The 16386-nt window shown below is 42.0% G+C and overlaps 1 protein-coding gene across 7 annotated transcripts; it reads right to left on the reverse strand.

Moving 5' to 3' along the window:
- Positions 1 to 393: 393 nt before the first annotated feature.
- LOC109900666 (carcinoembryonic antigen-related cell adhesion molecule 6) lies at positions 394 to 12797 on the reverse strand. 7 transcript variants are annotated; one of them, XM_031786429.1, is made up of 15 exons: positions 12639 to 12797; positions 11703 to 12023; positions 10809 to 11084; positions 7190 to 7444; positions 6773 to 6884; positions 6491 to 6519; positions 6062 to 6142; positions 5903 to 5949; positions 4729 to 4760; positions 3091 to 4607; positions 2422 to 2763; positions 1890 to 1998; positions 1696 to 1730; positions 1554 to 1600; positions 394 to 1411 (listed from the first exon to the last, which is right to left on the reverse strand). In XM_031786429.1, exons 1-10 carry the CDS (start codon positions 12682 to 12684, stop codon positions 4571 to 4573), a joined length of 1236 nt encoding a protein of 411 aa, XP_031642289.1. In that variant the 5' UTR covers positions 12685 to 12797; the 3' UTR covers positions 394 to 1411; positions 1554 to 1600; positions 1696 to 1730; positions 1890 to 1998; positions 2422 to 2763; positions 3091 to 4570. The 7 variants fall into 7 exon arrangements, with proteins under 7 accessions (XP_031642289.1, XP_031642293.1, XP_031642285.1 ...); XM_031786433.1 differs by having other exon boundaries at positions 1890 to 1993; positions 2422 to 2766; XM_031786425.1 differs by having other exon boundaries at positions 2422 to 2766.
- Between the last annotated feature and the right edge of the window lie 3589 nt (positions 12798 to 16386).

The following is a 16386-nucleotide window of genomic DNA, read 5'->3' on the forward strand; positions in this document are numbered from 1 at the left end:
CAGGCATTTGGAAATTGCTCCCAAAAATTAACCAGACTTGTGGAGGTCTACAATTTTTTTCCTGAAGTCTTGGCTGATTTCTTTTGATTTTCCCATGATGTTAAGCAAAGAAGCACTGAGTTTGAAGGTAGGCCTTGAAATACATCCACAGGTACACCTCCATTTGACTCTTTTAGCACTTCAAAAGCTTCTAAAGCCATTAAATAATTTTCTGGAATTTTCCAAGCTGTTTAAAGGTACAGTAAACTTAGTGTATGTTAACTTCTGACCCACTGGAATTGTGATATAATCTATCTGTAAACAATTGTTGGAAAAATGACTTGTGTCATGCACGAAGTAGATGTCCTAACCGACTTGCCAAAACTATAGTTTGTTAACAAGAAATTTGTGGAGTGGTTGAAAAACAAGTTTTAATGACTCCAACCTACGTGTATGTAAACTTCTGACTTCAACTGTACATGGCACATTTACATAAAACAGTCACAAAAGAATAATACATTGCCAAACATAAACACTTTAATCCAAACCCTCAGCCCATCCCACCTATCACCATAGACATCAGCTCTTTAATCCCACCCCTCAGCCACTCTCAGCCCATCCCACCTATCACCATAGACATCAGCTCTTTAATCTCAACCCTCAGCCACTCTCAGCCCATCCCACCTATCACCATAGACCTCAGCTCTTTAATCCCAACCCTCAGCCACTCTCAGCCCATCCCACCTATCACCATAGACCACCCTCATTTGGTTTCCATGTGCCATGTATTTTTCAATTGTGCTGTGATGTTATTATCCACAGATTGTGAGCTAAAGACGAAAACCTTTCCTACGAGTATTATTACATTATTTATTGACTGACTGTGGCTTTCCAAAGTGCATTTATGTTTTTTTTTTAACAATTCCTGAACCTGTGACCAGAAACAAGCTACATAGGGGGCAATACCAGAATAAATTATCTATTGATTCTGTCTCTTCGCAACAAAATCTACAGAGCTGAGATTGTTGTACGCCCGATATATATAGCATTCTGTTGGTGGCAATAATTTTTCAATATTCACACACATAGCCCTTCTGTAGGATCTAGATGGCTTTGTCTAATAAGGAGGTCACTTCCCCAACAAGAGATAACTTCAGTTAAATGTATGTGAATATACTGTAAAGGATGTCTGGTTATCCCTTTACTGTTATTGTGCTTAGACAGTCCATACATCATCTATGTCCCAGTCCTTTCTCACCACCTGAGAGTAAACTGTGTCTTCCCTTAAAGAATGCTGGTTCCCCACTGCCACTGCAGAGTAGGTGACATCCTCAGCTGGCTTGACGTCTGCATCTTTCTGGTCTTCTCCCGATGGGTCGTGTGCTTTCCTCTTGTCAATGTTCAATCTGACGATCTCAGAATAAACCAGGTCCTGGGGAAAGACAAAGGGAGGGAGAGGGTGAGATAGATGAGGATCACTGAATGATTACAAATATAATGTGATTAGCCCAAATCTTAGGCTGGAATTCAGTCAAACGCAGAGCGAAAAACAAGTTTTCAACAAAATTACTCACCTCTTCTCTTCCTGTCCTGTCTGCATTGACCACCAGGCTGCTTGCATCTGAAAAACAACCACAGCGGGTCTTACAGAAAGCAGAAATCCAGGACAGGTCTAACTGAGCAGAAGGGGAACTTTTTTGTGTGGTTGCTACTCACCAATGCTGACAGAGGGGTTGAATAAAGCCTTGTGCCTAGTTAGAGAGAATAATATACATACATTCACTGGTAAAACACAAGATTCAGTTCCTTTGCACTTGTAATGTCTGATGATACATTACATGCCATTGAGATACATACAGTATATATTCATTATGTTCTGTAACTATGTGTTACAGACAGTGTACACACACCTCTTCCTGACAATGATGAGGTAAGCTGTGGCTGTCACGACAACTGTTACCAGGAGGGCTGCGGTAACAATTCCCACAACCTGGCCAGATGATGGAGGTGGAATCTGATCTGGGAAGGAAACAGAACCCCTGTAACCTCTTTGATACAGCTGCATGTCAGATTGAATCCTACAGTATCTACAGGAAAACTATTGTCACTAATCAATGTTAATATTTCAATCATTTAATGAGATCCTTTCTTTTCTTCCCTATATTAAGAGTTCCAGAGGGTTGAGTGGAGCTGAAGGATGGGACTAAAAACAAACTAAATATAACTATTGTAAAATATACTGTGTCCGTAAAATGTATATAGTATGTAGAAGCCTAAGTGTTGTTGCCCATTAGTTTACTCCAAATAGGGGAGAGATGGAATGGTTAGGGGAAAATGACATATAAAAAATAGATATATATTGGAAATGGAAATGATGCATACAATTACATTGATGGAAGCCACAATCTATCTGCAATATTAAAGCTGAACTTCCAGACTTACTCAGTACAGTGAGGATGGTTGTTCTCTCAAATGAGCCACTAGGGAAGACTGTCAGGAGACAGATGTATTTCCCTGCATCAGTCATCTCCACATCTTTTATAGTAATAGAGGAATCACCGGTGGAAGCTCCAGCGAACTCCAACCTCCCTTTTAGAGGTGACCCAGAAATGTTTTGCCCTAAGTTAGGGTTAAAGACAGCTATGGAAAACTTTTTAGTATCTGACATCTCCCACTGCCACTCAGCCTGAATGAGATTGCCCTCGAGCAACTTACAACGCAGTGTGACATCATTACCCAGGTACCCTGTCACCTGTGGTTCAACACTGACCTGAGCTTCCAACACTACTGGAGATGGAGACCGAAGAAGAGAGAGAAATGGAGAGAGAGAGAGAGGGATTACGAACCATTTAAAAAAAACAGAATCATACAGTTGTTCATTATTGGTTTTTAGCTTCTGTTTTCCCCTCTAGTCTGAGTCGTGTTAATTTGGGACCAAAATATCAACAACTAAAATTAGTATTCCTTTTTGGACAAGTTCAGATGGTAACTCCCTGTTTTCTTCATATCTACTGAACAAAATTCCAGGTTAACAGGACCTTCTCTATTTTCCCTCCAGGTTAAAAGGGCCTTCTCTATAAGAGAATAAAGTTACAAATAAAAATGTCTTACCTGAATAGAGGCCAATTTGTGCCAGCAGCAAAACGGCAGACAGTCTGCATTTTTCCATAGCACTCCTGCTACAAATGTGATCTGTGTAATCTATGGTCTACACACAGTCAAAACACTCTCAAATGGTTGTAAAGTAAATTAACTGAAGCATAAATCAGGAACTGAGCATAGACGGTGGAAAAGACTACTTGTCTAATGTGGGTTAACAAACTGCTACAGATAGAGAAGTGAAAATATAGGAAGCATATTTTGTACTTCCTCCCATGAGTGTGGATGACAGTTTGAAACGGTTTCTGGTTATCTGGACCTTTGTTCTGACCTTTTTTTTTTAAGACTGTGGTCAGTATGACTACTGGTGATTTGCCAACATGTGGCAAATCAGGAGTATTCTTTGATGGTCTCTTGCCCCATGTTTAAAACACTTTTGTGCGAGCGTGTGCACGTACTGTATGTGCGTGCATCTAGGTGTGTAGGAAGGGTTATATTTGGATTGCTTCTCACTCAGATGACAATCAGCGTTACAAGCACTGATAGCACAATCCTAGTAACAGACCCCACTGACAACATTACTGATGATGGTTCTTCTGAAAACACAATACGGCCTGGTTACACACACAGCCTTGATTTCCCACACCATCTCTTGTTCTTTAGGGTATTTTACGGCATGGATTACTAGACAGGAGCATTACAGAATGATAAATGCATAATAAATAACATTTGTTTGATAGGATAACTCACGTCACCCTTGGGAATTATTGACACCCAGCACAGTGAGGGTGGTTGTGTCTTTAAGTGTGCCACTGATGGAGCCTGCCCATTTAAAGGTGCATTTCCCCATCATCTCCACATCTTTTATAGTGATGGAGCCTCTGAAAGTATTAGCCAACACCACCCTCCCTTCTAGTGGTGACTCAGGAATGGAAGACTTGTCTAACAAAGCTATGGGAACCGATAAGTCATACATGGAGCAGGTTCAGTTCACGAGATGAATACAACATTTAACACCATTCTTTTATTGGAATTTCAGTTAATATTTTGCATCCTATATAGTGCACTTATTTTGGCCAGAGCCACATAGGCAGTCTAGTCCGCACTAGTTTTGTGAGGATTCAGCAAGCATAACAGGATTACTCAAACTTTCTCTCATCTTCCTCCTTTCAGTGGAAAAAAAGTTGCTGTTACCGGTTGCAAAATGTGGTTCAGTAGGGGGAAGTTTCTATGAAAAACGCCCCTATTGATGACACTGACCAGAGAAAGCTGATTCCAATTAGTCAGACCTCAACTGGTGTGTGCAATTTAAGGGGATATAATTTGTCCTCTATAGTTGCCTATTCCATATTTACATTGAGCAAGTACTGTATACATAGCTGGATGGTTGAGCTGTACAGTGTCTACGCAGTAGTGGAGTCCAGTAGGGTCTAGTTTCTCGTCTTCTTGGCTGGTCCTCCAGTGAAGGTTTGTCCTCTCTGCATTTATTTGATTACGGTGTAAAACTTGATGGGTGAATCCAAAGCCAACTGTGGAAGATGAGTTGAAATCAGCTGCTCTAAGTCAGGGAGAGCGAGAGAGAGATTGAGACAACTATAAAACAAGTATTATCAGAGGTAATATCATAATGAGGATGCAATAAAAACTTACCACTTTATACTTCTGTTGTATATGTTGGAGCCCTGAATTTCCAGTAGAGAAGACAAAAATAGACACATTGAGTACATTTGTTTAAATCATCTAACTAATAGATAGGCTAGTCAGGGACAATGTGGTATATCAAAGATTGTGTATCGGAGAGTATTCCTTTTCATTACAGGTGTCACGCTCGTCATATTGATGAGACCAAGGCGCAGCGTGATAAGCATACATTCTTCTTTAAATGAAGGAAAACCTCTAAAAACAAACGTGACGCTATATAACACGTGCTGACAGGCAACTACACATAAACAATAACCCACAAAATGGCAACCTAAACAGGATCCCTAATCAGAGACAATGATAAACAGCTGTTTGATTGGGAACCAATTCAAGCCACCATAGACCTACAAATACCTAGACATTCAAAAACCCCATAGATATAGAAAAACCCCTAGACAAGACCAAAAAACACACATACCCACCCTCGTCACACCCTGACCTGACCAAAATGATACAGAAAACATAGATAACTAAGGTCAGGGCGTGACAACAGGTATCATAACAAAATGCTTCAATGCAGTAAGTTGCAAGGTTATTATAACAAACTAAAACTAAAACTTATAGTGAAAAAACTATTAATTAAATTGAAATAAAATGATTAACCAACCTCCTTGAAAAACTAAAACTATACTTAAACTATTATCTTTGACTCCAAAACAAACTAAAATAAAAAATAAAAACCATAATGAATTATGCACAGTTCTTTTTCTCTACATTTTGGGCTGAGAGGTGGAGCCTCGCACTTCAATGCTCCTGATTGCGGAAATTGATCCACTACCACTGTTAAGTTTGTGTATCTACGTCATCTTGCTGAGTCTACCTTTAAAGCTAACCTATGACCTGACCCATCATCTTATGCATTACCGCACCACAGTGGCAAGTGATATCCCAAAAATACACAAAAACTATATAACACAAATGTCTCCTAGCCTCCCACAGATAGGCTACTTTCTGTCCCTAATGCTAAAACTAAAACTAAATAAATAAAAACATTTATATAAATATGTTTAAATATAAATGTTTTTATAAAACTCTGATAATGAACTGAAACATGGTGGGAAACATAGATATACAATATCATTGTATCATAAGTGTTTTATTTAATTTGGTGGTGGAAACTCACTCTTGGAGGGGGTAATGGAGGTCCTAGATTCTCATACACACGACCACCTGCAAACAAATCAGCAGTTGATGAAGTTGATAATGTACAGTACATTTTAAGTGTTAATGAGACAGATTGTTTCGCAACACTCAATACTCAACATTCAACAATCTCTCTGACCTTTTGCTCCTGGTCCATGACTGGTGTCAGGTGCAAGGCTGGTTCCTGGTCCATGGTTGGTGTCAGGTGCATGGCTGCTTCCTGAAGTAAATTTGGTGTTAGTTAGGATAACTATGATAACTTGATTCAACTAGGAATAGTAGGTTATACTGACAAATGGTGAAGTTAACTTAAATATATGTTATTTGTCAATGATAGAGCTTGAAAAAGGCCATGCGACTAATTAAGTGGAAACAACAAATACTTGTATTTTTTTAATTTTTAAGTGCAGTGTGTCTGTATCTGCATGAGTTCACAGACGATAAAAGACAACTGTGGTCATCATCTGCAGCTCTCCACTCTCATCTCAATACTTGCATGTACTGTACAATTACCATACAGTAATTGAAAAAAGTGTACTAGTCTAAAATGATCATGTTTTTCTCTTACCTGTCTCAGTAGTATTTGTGGAATTGTTCCTAAACATCATACAGAAACATTTATTTACGGGACCTTTATCAACAGCCTAAATGGTCTGCAAAACATTAATACACAAAACCTCAAATGTCTTCTTGAAATGTATTGTTATGTCCCCACAATTGATGGAAGACATTATTTAAAAAAAAATCTAATGGCTTCCTGTTTTCTATGTAAAACCAGAAATACAATTATTATGTTTGTTACTTTCCCAGCATAATGGCACTACCAACCACGCTATTTTCATAGACTCACCGTTGATGAGTTAGGCCGAAATAGAGACCAAGAGCTACAGCAACCACAACCAACATCACAGCGACTGCTATACCTGCTGCTCCCTCTGGGCTTAGGGGTGGAGGGGTTTTATCTGCAATGCACAGGGATGGATTCAATCAATCATAAACAAAACACATCCTATAGAACAGATGATGCTACTGCCATTTAGCAGACACTTTTATCCAAAGCGACTTTCAGTTATGCATGCATACATTTTTTAGATGTGGGTGGTCCTGGGAATCGAACCGACTATCCTTGCGCTGCAAGTGCCATTTTTTATCAACTGAGCTACAGATGACCACTGTTGTGATAGTTAATAGTTGTTGTGATAGTTGATCGTTTTTGCATTTAATTAGCTTTGATTTTCTCGTGACTGTATCAGAGATTCCATTGTACCTTTCACTGACAGACTATGGTCCACACTGATAACATTTCCGGTGAGATCATTCCTAGCATCACATCTGTAGTCCCCACTGTTGTTGTAGCTGACGCTCCTTATGATGTATCCAGCTTCATGTACACCTGTCTGCTGGCCATTGAACAACCAGGTGAATGTAGCAGGCGGTACAGACTGAACAGAGCAGTAAATAAGGGTGAATGACTCCACCTCAGCGATGTGTCGGCCCAGGATGGTCATGGACTCTGGTCCATCTGTAAGCCCATGAGCAGAAGACCCTCAGACTGTAGTAGTAACAGTGGTGTCCCGTCATTCAGTGTCCGAACTGTTTTGAACCCTGTTTTGAACCCCACTGTTTTGCATGTTATTTTGGCATTAATACGTGCCACATATCAGTTTGCAAACAATGTAAAATATACAGTGGGGAGAACAAGTATTTGATACACTGCCGATTTTGCAGGTTTTCCTACTTACAAAGCATGTAGAGGTCTGGAGAACAGGAGGGCTTCTTAAAGAAAAACTAACAGGTCTGTGAGAGCCGGAATTCTTACTGGTTGGTAGGTGATCAAATACTTATGTCATGCAATAAAATGCTAATTAAATACTTAAAAATCATACAATGTGATTTTCTGGAATTTTGTGTTAGATTCCGTCTCTCACAGTTAAAGTGTACCTATGATAAAAAGTGCCTTGCGATAGTATTCGGCCCCCTTGAACTTTGCGACCTTTTGCCATATTTCAGGCTTCAAACATAAAGATATAAAACATAATTTTTTTGTGAAGAATCAACAACAAGTAGGACACAATCATGAAGTGGAACGACATTTTTGGATATTTCAAACTTTTTTAACAAATCAAAAACTGAAAAATTGGGCGTGCAAAATTATTCAGCCCCTTTACTTTCAGTGCAGCAAAATCTCTCCAGAAGTTCAGTGAGGATCTCTGAATGATCCAATGTTGACCTAAATGACTAATGATGATAAATACAATCCACCTGTGTGTAATCAAGTCTCCGTATAAATGCACCTGCACTGTGATAGTCTCAGAGGTCCGTTAAAAGCGCAGAGAGCATCATGAAGAACAAGGAACACACCAGGCAGGTCCGAGATACTGTTGTGAAGAAGTTTAAAGCCGGATTTGGATACAAAAAGATTTCCCAAGCTTTAAACATCCCAAGGAGCACTGTGCAAGCGATAATATTGAAATGGAAGGAGTATTAGACCACTGCAAATCTACCAAGACCTGGCCGTCCCTCTAAACTTTCAGCTCATACAAGGAGAAGACTGATCAGAGATGCAGCCAAGAGGCCCATTATCACTCTGGATGAACTGCAGAGATCTACAGCTGAGGTGGGAGACTCTGTCCATAGGACAACAATCAGTCGTATATTGCACAAATCTGGCCTTTATGGAAGAGTGGCAAGAAGAAAGCCATTTCTTAAAGATATCCATAAAAAGTGTCGTTTAAAGTTTGCCACAAGCCACCTTGGAGACACACCAAACATGTGGAAGAAGGTGCTCTGGTCAGATGAAACCAAAATTGTTATGTTTGGCGTAAAAGCAACACAGCTCATCACCCTGAACACACCATCCCCACTGTCAAACATGGTGGTGGCAGCATCATGGTTTGGGCCTGCTTTTCTTCAGCAGGGACAAGGAAGATGGTTAAAATTGATGGGAAGATGGATGGAGCCAAATACAGGACCATTCTGGAAGAAAACCTGATGGAGTCTGCAAAAGACCTGAGACTGGGACGGAGATTTGTCTTCCAACAGGACAATGATCCAAAACATAAAGCAAAATCTACAATGGAATGGTTCAAAAATAAACATATCCAGGTGTTAGAATGGCCAAGTCAAAGTCCAGACCTGAATCCAATCGAGAATCTGTGGAAAGAACTGAAAACTGCTGTTCACAAATGCTCTCCATCCAACCTCACTGAGCTCGAGCTGTTTTGCAAGGAGGAATGGGAAAAAATGTCAGTCTCTCGATGTGCAAAACCGATAGAGACATACCCCAAGCGACTTACAGCTGTAATCGCAGCAAAAGGTGGCGCTACAAAGTATTAACTTAAGGGGGCTGAATAATTTTGCACGCCCAATTTTTCCGTTTTTGATTTGTTAAAAAAGTTTGAAATATCCAATAAATGTCGTTCCACTTCATGATTGTGTCCCACTTGTTGTTGATTCTTCACAAAAAAATACAGTTTTATATCTTTATGTTTGAAGCCTGAAATGTGGCAAAAGGTCGCAAATTTCAAGCGGGCCGAATACTTTCGCAAGGCACTGTATATCATTGAGTTAATATAGCCACATACAGACATGATCTCTTTTTTGTTTTCTTGAGTGAAGCAGCTCCAAAATGCAGCAGTTTCAGCCTAGCTCAGTGCTTTCTGTGGTGGTGGGGCAAGCCAGCAGAAAATATGAAGCATTGCGCCGTGATTGGCTCAGTGTTCTGTCACTCATTGGGACACTATGTCACCGCCAAGTCTAAGGGGAGACCTCGTAAATTCTAGCACCTGTGGTGCTGCCATAGAGTTACATTAGAAGTGCCCACCCAAGGAGGCTAAAGGTCATTGGCCACAGATAAAATGACATCAAATAACATTATATGTACAGTATATGTACATACTTTCAAAATCTTAGCTTGCAGTCATAATCATGAATCAAGTCGACAATCTACTGGCAAAACCTTCTCAAGCCGTGTCATATGAAGAGAAATAATGAAGAGAAATTATAGATAAAGTGTATCATGGCTCATCGGCCATTGGACAGAAACATTACACAACAAGGTGGAAATCGCAAATTCAACAATGAGTGGTTAATTTTGAAAGTATGATGTTGACATGAACAGTCCAATCAAAGTTACTGTAGATATAACGTGATTTGACATAATTTTTTCTGTGGCCAATGACCTTGAGCCTTCTTGGATGGGCACTTCTAATGCAAGTTTATGGCAGAACCCAAGGGGCTTGAATTTTCTAGCTCTACCCTTAGATTTCGCAGTGACGTAGTGTCCCCATGAGTGACAGAACACTGAGCCAATCACAGCGCAACTAGAGAACATTACCAACCCCTATGCACTGAGCTAGGCTGAAACACCTGCATATTGGGCTTTATTAACTCAATGATTATTATTATTTTTTTATTTTTTTTACATGGTTTGCAAACTGATATGTGACACGTATTATTAATGCCAAAATAAAATGCAAAACGGGCAACCATTCCCCAAAAATAGATTTTTTAAACATTTTTTAGTTTTAGCTAAAAATGTGGGTCTCAAAATAGGTGGGGCTCTGAATGATGGGTCGTCACTGTTTCAATAAGAATGACAGATCTATAACTCACATTTCTATGCGGATTAAGATGCGGAAACATAGAAATAGCGCACATAGAACAGATGTATTGCTTTTTAGACTTGCTTTCAATGAATGACAGATCTATAACTCACACTTCTATGTGAATTTGGTCACGTCGCCCAAAAGTAACATATTGCAGCTTTAAGCCTAGTCCTGGATTTAAAATACTTGGAAGCATGCTTGTTAGTTCAGGACTAGGCTTAATCTGTGTCTGAGAATCCGACCCATAGATTATTAGATTAGTTATACACCTTTACTCACAGTTCACTATCATTCTATAGGAGGCAGTAGCAGAGCTGGCAGGGTTGGTGAGTTTACACACATATTCTCCGCTGTCGTGTCTCTTCACAGGACTGATGGATACTTTCCTGTTTTCCTCTGAGAATAATATATTGCCACCGGCAGACAGAGGCTGACCTTCCTTCGTCCATTGTATAGTAGTGATGTTACCAGCAGCCTCACAGGTTAAGTTGGCGGAGCTCACATCTGCAAACAGATTGTTTGATGGTCCTGTGATGTTGGCATCAGAAACATTCTCTGTAAAACACAAAGTCATAGCCAAACATCAAATATCAAAGATACCACAATGATGATGATGATGATGATAATGATTTTGATGATTTTGATGATGATGATGATAACGTCAAGTGAATATTTGTTTCAACCTTTCCTCATGGTAACTACACTTAAAGTTAGAATCCTTATTGCTACATACATTTTTAGACTTTTACATTTATGACATATTGATTCTTGAAGAATGTAACTTCCCACTTGAAACATTATTTGAATTAACGTTGTTTCCACCTGAAATGACGTTAAACCAACGTGGAATAGATGTTGAATTGACGTCTGTGCACAGTGGGTTAAAAACGCGTCATAATCCCATCATAATCCAAAATGTAAACTTGTTTTACTTCAATGTTTGTAAAGAATATAAATGTAAACACGCCTCCAAAGATGGTTAAAACAATAATCGTCACATCATGGATGGTCAGTCCTTGAATCCATAGCTCTGTCTATGAATTTGAGAGTTGTTTCATTTCACCAGGCCCATATCTCAGCTTTTTACCAAAACTGAAGTGGGACGACCACTTTGTTATTTTTTCATTTAAGGATTTGAGCTTTAACTCTCTTTGTCACGGCACTTGGACTTACCATACACAACCAGTTCAGTTGATCCATTGATTGTTTCTGCTGTAGCTGTTGTTATAGCCACTCTGTATCCTCCACTGTCAGCCAGGGTCAGATTCCTGAGCTCCAGAGATCCAGTAGTTTTGTTCAGAGTGATCCTGTCTCCGTATCCAGGCCCTATAGAGTCATCACTGGTAGAGGTTATAATGTTGGCTCCACCAACAGTCCAGGATATTATTATGAACGGCTGGGCTGGTGGGATTAGATTTGTGATGAACATCGCTGTCCCTCCTTCTGCTCCATTCACAGAACCTTGTGGAAACAGACCCTGACCAGCACAGAGACCTGGAGGGAATACAGGATGGCAGAGAGCCTGGGCTCAGACAACATGCTGTACATGGTGGTACACACTGTACACTAAAACATTCCATCATTCAGGACCATTCTAAATGACTGACTCAGAGAACAGGCCCAGTAACAATCACACAGCACTAATAGTCAGACATAGCTAGCTATACGTACACACAACATAGACAGACTGTCTTGCACAAAAAGGAGTGTAGCCAACATTTGTAGTTCAAACACAGGAGAATAGGATGTGGAATCAACATTTTACTAATTTCACGTGGTATCTGACAAATACATGAATCAATAAACTGAATAAGGCATGATCTCTGACAGAGAGTTTTCTCCCCTACTTTGGTAATCAGAGTTTAATTACTGTACTCTTCTGTACACAGTCATCTATAGTACAATAATTCAATTTCCATGAAAGGAATCTGTAGTTGTGAAATTAGCAACAAGTGTGGTTATTGAGCAGATATGGCTATGTGCAATTACAAGGGGGGAAGGAACACCATTCAATGTTACTACAATGTAAATGTACAACTCAAATAGCTGTAAAGCATGGCCTAGGTAACAACAAGCGGTTTAAAGAGACAAAGAAGATATCTGCTTTACCTGTGAGTATGAACAGAGTGAGAGAGATGGCTACTGCAGTTTCCATTGTTGTTGGAATACTTTGTTCTGTTCCAGATTTAGAAAGTGCTTCTAGTACACTCACAGTATGATGCTATAGAATAGGCTGAGGTACTATCTTTAAGAGCTGTCAGCCAGGTGACAAGGAAGTTCCCCATTTACTGTAAGCCACATTGCAGTGACCTTTGTGTCCGTTTAGGTAATGGCCCTGTAATGTTATTGTGAAACAGATATTTATGGTTTATTGTACATGAAGGACAGGAATTCGGTAAACTGGATAATGATCTGCATGGCAGATAAACACACACCTTTTCCTAACATCGTCAATCATTAATGTGATCCACCATTCAGGATTGGGCCTTGCTGTGGACCAAGATCCGGAATGAAGTTAGGACACAAACACTCAAAGAGACAAGGATGAGGACCAAAACTACAGCTTTTAATGAATCCAATAAACAAGCTTTAGTTTAGTCGTCAACTCAAACATGAACTTGAACTACAAGCAAGTTGTGGATCTTATAACTTTATTCAGTCTTTACCTGGACAGCCACACCCTGAATTAGGCAATTACTCACATTTGTTAGACAATGTTATGTTTCTGGTAACATTTCCCTTTATTATAAATACAACTGAACAAAAATATTAACGCAACATGCAACAAACAAAGATCTTACTGAGTTATAGTTCATATAAGGAAATCAGTCAATTGAAATAAATAAATTAGGCTGTAATCTATGGATTTAATGTGATTGGGAATAAAGATATGCATCTGTTCATAGAAACCTTTAAAAAATGTAGGGTCGTAGATCAGAAAACCAGTCAGTATCTGGTGTGACCACCATTTGCCTCATGCAGCATGACACATCTCCTTTGCTTATATATGATCCCCAATGAGAGACAACAATAGACAGCTGCCTCTGATTGGGAACCAGACTCGAAAACAACAACAAAGAAATAGAAAACATAGCTTTTCCCACCCGAGTCACACCCTGACCTAACCAAACTTAGAGAATAAATAAGGATCTCTAAGGTCAGGGCGTGACACCCCCCCCCCCCCAAGTTGCAGACTCTGGCCTGAACCTATAGGGGAGGGTCCGGGTGGGGGCTCGGGTGCGGGACGCAGACCCCGCTCTGCTTTAGGCTCTCCCCCGACTTCGGTGGCACCGCTGGTGCAGGGTTGGTCGCCGAGAACTCTGGACCTTAGATCGTCGCTGCAAGCTCTTGACTGGGGACCGTCGCTGCAAGCTCCGGACTGGGGACTGTCGCTGCAAGCTCTTGACTGGGGACGGTCGCTGGAGGCTCCGGACTGGGGACTGTCGCTGCAAGCTCTTGACCGGAGACCGTCGCTGGAGGCTCCGGACTGGGGACTGTCGCTGCAAGCTCTTGACTGGGGACGGTCGTTGGAGGCTCCGGACTGGGGACTGTCGCTGCAAGCTCTTGACCGGGGACCGTCGCTGGAGGCTCCGGACTGTGGACTGTCGCTGCAAGCTCTTGACTGGGGACCGTCGCTGGAGGCTCCGGACTGTGGACCGTCGCTGGAGGCTCCGGACTGGGGACCGTCACTGGAGGCTCTGGACTGGGGACTGTCGCTGGAGGCTCCGGACCGGGGACCGTCATTGGAGTCTCCGGACCGGGGACCTTCGCTGGAGGCTCCAGACCGGGGACCGTCACTGGAGGCTCTAGACTGGGGACCTTCGCTGCAGGCTCAGTGCCATAGATCATCACTGGAGGCTTCTTGCCATGGATCATCACTGGAGGCTTCGTGCCATGGATCATCACTGGAGGCTTCGTGCCACGGATCATCACTGGAGGCTTTGTGCCATGGATCATCACTGGAGGCTTCGTGCCATGGATCATCACTGGAGGCTTCGTGCCATGGATCATCACTGGAGGCTTCATGCCATGGATCATCACTGGAGGCTTCGGGCCATGGATCATCACTGGAGGCTTTGTGCCATGGATCATCACTGGAGGATTCACACGTGGAGCAGGAACAGGTCTCACCGGACTGAGGAGACCTACTGGAAGGTGCGTGGAGCTGCCACAACGCGTCCTGGCTGGATACCCACTTTAGCTCGGTGAGCGTGGAGAGCAGGCACAGGACGCACTGGGCTATGAAGGCGCACTGGAGGCATAGTGCGTAGAGCCGGCGTAGGATATACTGGGCTGTGGAGGCGCACTGGAGGTCTGGAGCGTAGAGCTAGCACAACGCGTGGGGAGCAACGTGCGGGGAGCAGGCACAGGCCGCACTGGGTTGTGCTGGCGAACTAGGGATACCGTGCGTAGAGTGTGCTGGCGAACTAGGGATACCGTGCGTAGAGCTTGCACAGGATATCCTGGGCCGAGGAGACGCACTGGAGACCAGGATCGCTGAGCCGGCACAATCCGTCCTGGCTGGATGCCCACTCTAGCACGGCAAATGCGGGGAGCTGGAACAGTGCGCACCGGGCTATGAATGTGCACTGGAGACACCATGCCTGACGGTGCCTGACCAGTCACCAGTGACCAGCCTGACCAGTCACGGTACCTGACCAGTCACACACGCCCCACGGTAAGCACGGGAGTTGGCTCAGGTCTAAACCCTACCTCCGCCAATCTCCCCGTGTGCCCCCCCAAAAATGTTTTGTGGGGCTGCCTCTCGCGCTTCCGTCGTTGAGCTAACTCTTCCTATAGTCGCCGTTCCGCTCTCACTGCCTCCATCTGCTCCCTTGAACGGCGATACTCTCCGGGCCGTGTCCAGGGTGCTTCTCCTTCCAGGATTTCCTCCCATGTCCAGTCCTCCGGGCCACGCTTCTTGGTCCTTCTTTGGTGGGGTGTTCTGTAACGCTCGTCGTCGGAAGGAAGAGTGGACCAAAGCACAGCATGGAAAGTGTTTATGAAATGTATTTTCAAGAAACACTCAAACAAAAATAACAAATCCAAAAACGAAAGTGAACAGTTGCGTCAGGCACAGACACTAAACAGAAAATAACACCCCACAAAACCCAAACAGAAAATCACAACTTATATATGATCCCCAATCAGAGACAACGATAGACAGCTGCCTCTGATTGGGAACCACACTCGAAAAAAGAAAAAAAAGAAATATAAAACATAGATTTTCCCACCCGAGTCACACCCTGACCTAACCAAACATAGAGAATAAATAAGGACCTCTAAGGTCAGGGCGTGACATTTGGATAGAGTTACAGTCAGGAAGTTGGTAGCAAATGGGTCTTCCAAATGGACAATGACCCCGAAGCATACTTCCAAAGTTGTGGAAAATGGCTTAAGGACAACAAAGTCAAGGTATTGGAGTGGCCATCACAAAGCCCTGACCTCATCCTATAGAAAATTTGTGGGCAGAACTGAAAAAGCGTGTGCGAGCAAGGAGGCCTACAAACCTAACTCAGTTACATCAGCCCTGTCAGGAGGAATGGGCCAAAATTCACCCAACTTATTGTGGGAAGCTTGTGGCAGGCTACCCGATACATTTGACCCAAGTTAAACAATTTAAAGGCAATGCTACCAAATACTAATTGAGTGTATGTAAACTTCTGGCCCACTGGGAATGTGATGAAAGAAATAAAAGCTGAAATTAATCTTTCTTTCTACTATTTTTCTGACATTTCACATTCTTAAAATAAAGTGCTGATCCTAACTGACCTAAAACAGGGAATTATTACTAGGATTAAATGTCAGGAATTATGAAAAACTGAGTTGAAATGTATTTGGTTAAGGTGTATGTAAA

Source organism: Oncorhynchus kisutch, linkage group LG2, assembly GCF_002021735.2.
Source record: "Oncorhynchus kisutch isolate 150728-3 linkage group LG2, Okis_V2, whole genome shotgun sequence".
Taxonomy (NCBI): Eukaryota; Metazoa; Chordata; class Actinopteri; order Salmoniformes; family Salmonidae; genus Oncorhynchus; species Oncorhynchus kisutch.